The following is a 5,000-nucleotide window of genomic DNA, read 5'->3' on the forward strand; positions in this document are numbered from 1 at the left end:
GGACCACTTTCATAAACGGCGACCACTTTTACATTCCCTCATTTCGAAACAAAAATCATTTTGAAATTTGCTCGTTGTAGTGAGGCTAGAAAGGCTTATTAGCATTAAAACAAAAGAATATGTTATTTGGCCCCCATTATTAAAAGAGGTCTATACACTTTCAGGTAGACAAGTATTGAGAATGAAGTCTTTTAGCTTAAGGATATGATCTTGATTTGACACCAACTTCTCGTGACCAGCCATCGAAGTAATGTTATGAAAGTAGTTAGGAGAATGAACTTTAGATCATGTCATAAAAGCATGAACATTCTCTTATTACAACTTCTCTCTCTCTCTCTCTCTCTCTCTCTCTCTCTCTCTCTCTCTCTCTCTCTCTCTCTCTCTCTCTCTCTCTCTCTCTTGAGAAGTTGCGCAATAATGTTAGACAACTGGCAAAAATGATCTTCATTAATTAACCCTTTGACTCCCATAATCTAAAAATTCATTCTCCTATTTCCATAGATTACTTCGTTGGATGGTTATGAGAATTTGGCGTTATATCAAGATCATACCCTTGAACTAATAAGCTTCATTCTTAATACTTGTCTACCTGACAGTGTATTGAAATTGCGAGGTGAATTTACATACTAATCAATCCTGGGAATAAAAAAAGTTCATTTATTTTTGTCAAATTGCCGTTTGCCACAACTCTCAAATGTCTGTTCCCGGGAGTTCGCGTGAAACCAAAAAAACCCGTAAGAATTTCAACAGCCCAGCCTAAACCACACTCGGTTGAAAACGATAATCTCAACAGAATTACGACCTTAGAGCCAGTTTCAATCGCGTGTCGTAAAACCAAAACCAAAGTAATTATTTTGGCCAATCAAGGACGACAGGGAACAATCCGGTAAACCAATCAAAAGTTGAAGTAATTACACGTAGCCGACACAAAGCGCGGGAAAATGTCCACGCGCGAGCCACGATTGGTTGTGTGTTTCACTTCTGATTGGTTGAAAAAGTGGCGCGAGAACTTTGAACCAATCACTTATCATCATCATTATTATTTATTCCCGAAATTTTATCGTACAAATGCTCTTCCTAAAAGACGTGACTAAAACTACATTAACTAAAATTCAAAATTTAATTACGACGAAATTAAGAAAATATACAATAAAAACTTACATGAATTCATTGTAATCTACCCCGCGGAGAGCGGTTTTGAAGTTGTTCAAACTAGGTTGGTGTCTGATCTATAAGGGTAATCTGTTCCACAGAACAGATCCCCTGTAATGTAAGCTACCTTTGGTATATATTCAGTTCTCGGTCTATGAATGTAGTAATTTGATTCAGAGTTTCTAAGATTATGTGTGTGAACGGTTGAGATGTAGTAAAAGATTTGCTTTAGGTACAATGGGGAAAGATTATAATGAATTTTGTACATAAGTAAAGCCAGCTGTTTTGATCTAAAGTTTTTAAATATTTCCCAGCCAAGCCCATCCAACAGGTCACTTGAGCGGATCTCATAGTCTGATAGGGTGGCAATCCTGGCAGCCCTATGTTGTAGTTTTTGAAGCTTGTCGGATAAGCTCTTACCAATGGTGCCCCAGAAGGGGCTACAATAATTCAAGTAGGGCGTCATAAGTGCATTATATATATTTATTCTAGTATCAAAAGGTATGGTAGCACTGATACACCTTAAGGCCGGGACACACTAAGCGATAAGTCGCTGCGACACGTCGCGGGGACAAGTCGCCTAAACAATTCGCCTTGTGTAACACGGTTAATTCCATGAAAATCATTGTCGCTGCGGCAGAATTTTGTCGCTGCGATCAGTCGCACGAATTCAAACCAGTTTGAATTCGTGCGACTTATCGCAGCGACAAAATTTGTCGCATCATGTGTACACTTCCGGCAACAAGTCGCTGCGACAAAATATAAATGAACCAATGAGAGAGCGTCTTATGGTCAGCCATATTGAATTAGAAAACTAGTTCACATTCCCCCTCATACGAGATCACTGCATGTGCACCGAACAGGCGTCGTGTCGCAGCGACTTGTTTTGCAAGTAGTACACATAGAGCAACTTGTCGCAGAGACATGTCGCTGCGACTTGTCGCCTAGTGTGTCCCGGCCATTAAGACTGCAGGGCCAGCAGATATTTTCTTTGTAACATCATTAATGTGTGGGCGCCAGGAAAGAGATTCGTCAATGTGAACTCCTAGGGTTTTATGTTCAGAAGATACCCTTTCTAATGATTTGTTATTTACTTGTACAGTAAAGTCGCTATGTACTTGAGATAATCTGTAAGGACTTTTGTATTCAAGAACATGTGAGTCCTCTGCGGAGGATGTGAGTGGTATCATCCACATACATCCTAGGTCTTGAAAACAAATTACACGAAGGGAGGTCATTAATGTGTATGGTAAATAAGAGGGGACCCAGGGTAGAGCACTGTGGGATACCACAAGTTAAATTACAGAAGTCAGATTGTATTCCATCGATACAGGTTTGATGCCTTCGGTGAGCTAGATAAAACCGAAACCAGTTGACAGATTTAGGGATGACTCTATGGAGTGCAAGCTTTCCTTAATAAAGGATAGTATGGTCCATGGTGTCAAAGGCCTTTTTTAAATATCACACATTTTATGAGATTGTCATCAGTACTCCAATAGCATTCATTTGTGGCCTCCAGTAGAGCAGTTTCCGTAGAGAACATAGGTCTAAAACCAGACTGAGAAACGGTTAATAGATAATTAACCTGAGTGAAGTAATGCAAAACCAAAGCAATTCGCTTATTACTTTCGACACTCAATTGAAAACCGCTCTAATGACTTTCCGGTGAATTTAATTCCTTAAGAAACTACCTAATCGGCTAACTCAATGTTGTACCCAATTCAATCTCCCGGGATTAAGATTCTTTGTGTATTGTTTTTGCATGATAATGTAGCATTCATATTTAAATGATATGGAAATACCTGGAACAAAACGTTTTATTCCCAAAGGGTTTGAATTGGGTACAACACTGAGTTAGCCGATTAGGTCTATGCAACATGGATTCTGGGTAGCTAATATAAGGACTAGTCCGGCAGTATCCAAAGCTGGTTTCTTTGGAGCTACGTGACGTTCATTAGCCAGAAGCTTATCAAAGACACAAAAAGCATAGATTTTATAATAACTGACAAGCAAATACATAAATTTTTAATCAGTACGTATAATTTTTTATAATTTTTTAGTGCATTGAAATAAAGGCAAATATATTCCTAGATGATGTCATTTATCTTTAGGAAACGGTATTTTGTTGTGTTTTGTTTTTTGTACGAGAACTACAAGACGTATGAATATTACAGTGGGGAAACTGTCGATATTACTGTTACTTCTGCAAAGTTAACAAAACACTATCTGAATTAAAGAGGTGGCCTTCGCTTTAGTCCTTTAACTACGCTCTCGCCATTAATGAAAAAAACCTTCCTTCGGCATCTCGAGTTCTGTGGGTTCTTGCTGCAATATGGCATTGAATCGGTTTAAAAGGAATCACAAATGAGGTCCGGCTACCTGATAGATTTGTATCCCTATTCTGATAATGGATGCCAAAATGGCTCAGTTGGGAGAACACAAGACTCAACAGGAGTCTAATGGGATGAGCCCAGAGCTGGTACGCCTTCCAACAGAGTACTGGCCCCAGCTGGATAGGTAATAGCGAAACCAATTGCGCTAACCGATGGATAGTGATTTATCCGGTGGATAGCGTTATCCACCTTTTGAACAACTAGGACCAGGTTTGAATATTAGATTCCCCGGGACCGGCTACTCGAATACTGACAGTATCTGAAATGTCATTCCAAGCTCAACCATTCAGAGCGAGTTTGAAGTCCTTGCAAGTTGGGAACTGGGACTAATCACGTGGACTTCAGTGAAATCCGGTCCTCATTTTCGGCTTTGAAAGATGACTTCAATACAGGACTGTTCAAATTGCAGGGGACAGTTTCCCACTAACTCTGCATCTTGAAATAGCCCCCGATATAAGGCCTTCATCACGACTTTACTGACAGACTGAGGAAAATGCACCGTGACGCTATCTTCCATTTTGAAGACCCTGTCTTCCTCTTTTGTGAGTTCCAGTCGTGTTCTCCAAGTTTTTGAGATGTCTCAAATATTGAAAGGAATCCTTCCAAAATATTTGATTGCTACTGAATGTTTGTATCAATTAATTCTTTAAATGACGCTTTCTACACCTATTTTTCACACCTCCAAACGCCCGAGGATAGATCAGGAGTCATTCAGAAGTAGGAGTCGATACACTTCAGGGTTCAACCTTTTTGATCCACAGCACATGCTCCAAAGGCTGTGAAGTCCAACACTTCAGAATAGTTGACTTCTTAGTCTGGTTGACAAGCATCACATGTGTAATATGCAAGCAACGATTCTCCTTCCACAGGGCTTCAGTACAGATTGTCACTGAAAAAGTCTACTGTGAATTTCGTTTTCCTGATTTCACACTCAGTGCTGCGAAAAACGCACTTTCTGAGACAAACTCGACTCGCGTCCCCTTGGCTATGGAATAAAACAGAGTTAAAATCATTTAATAGCATGTCTAGCTAACGAAATGCGAGACAACGACGGAGACACATTCCCTTTTTCCACCTTTCTTTTCTTTTGCTTCGCAACGTATATGCAGGCACTACTTATAAAACAAATACTGCATGATTTAACTAAGTTATATCTGGTTGTGAAAAGCGCTTGAAGGGGCTGGGGAGACAATATTTCCAGAGATCTTTCCCTCGCTGAATCCCTCCAAAGGGGAGACGAACTATTTGCATGTAATACCAACAGCCGAGCAAGTAGTGTGTCAGCGATGCTTCATTCTCTAAACTGAGTGCGGTTAAAGGTCTGCATACCCTAATCCCAGAGGTTTTGCTTGAGCCGCGAAGGGGCGAAGACGAGTCGCGAAGCGGCGAGAAGAGAAAAACCTCTGGTTATCTTGGACTTGAATCTCACTTTCATGCACACGCTAGCTGCCAAAC

At 40.3% G+C, this 5,000-nt stretch overlaps 1 protein-coding gene across 1 annotated transcript in view; it reads right to left on the reverse strand.

Annotated features, from left to right (window-relative positions):
- Nucleotides 1–3,155: 3,155 nt before the first annotated feature.
- LOC137974818 (trafficking protein particle complex subunit 11-like) overlaps nucleotides 3,156–5,000 on the reverse strand; it is a 53,077-nt gene continuing 51,232 nt past the window's right edge. The window contains exon 36 of the mRNA XM_068821809.1: nucleotides 3,156–4,530. Coding sequence (XP_068677910.1) covers nucleotides 4,477–4,530 — 54 coding nt within the window. The 3' untranslated portion in view covers nucleotides 3,156–4,476. The remainder of the gene's footprint in view (nucleotides 4,531–5,000) is intronic.

The sequence above is a fragment of the Montipora foliosa genome, chromosome 11 (assembly GCF_036669935.1).
Source record: "Montipora foliosa isolate CH-2021 chromosome 11, ASM3666993v2, whole genome shotgun sequence".
In the NCBI taxonomy this organism is placed as follows: domain Eukaryota; kingdom Metazoa; phylum Cnidaria; class Anthozoa; order Scleractinia; family Acroporidae; genus Montipora; species Montipora foliosa.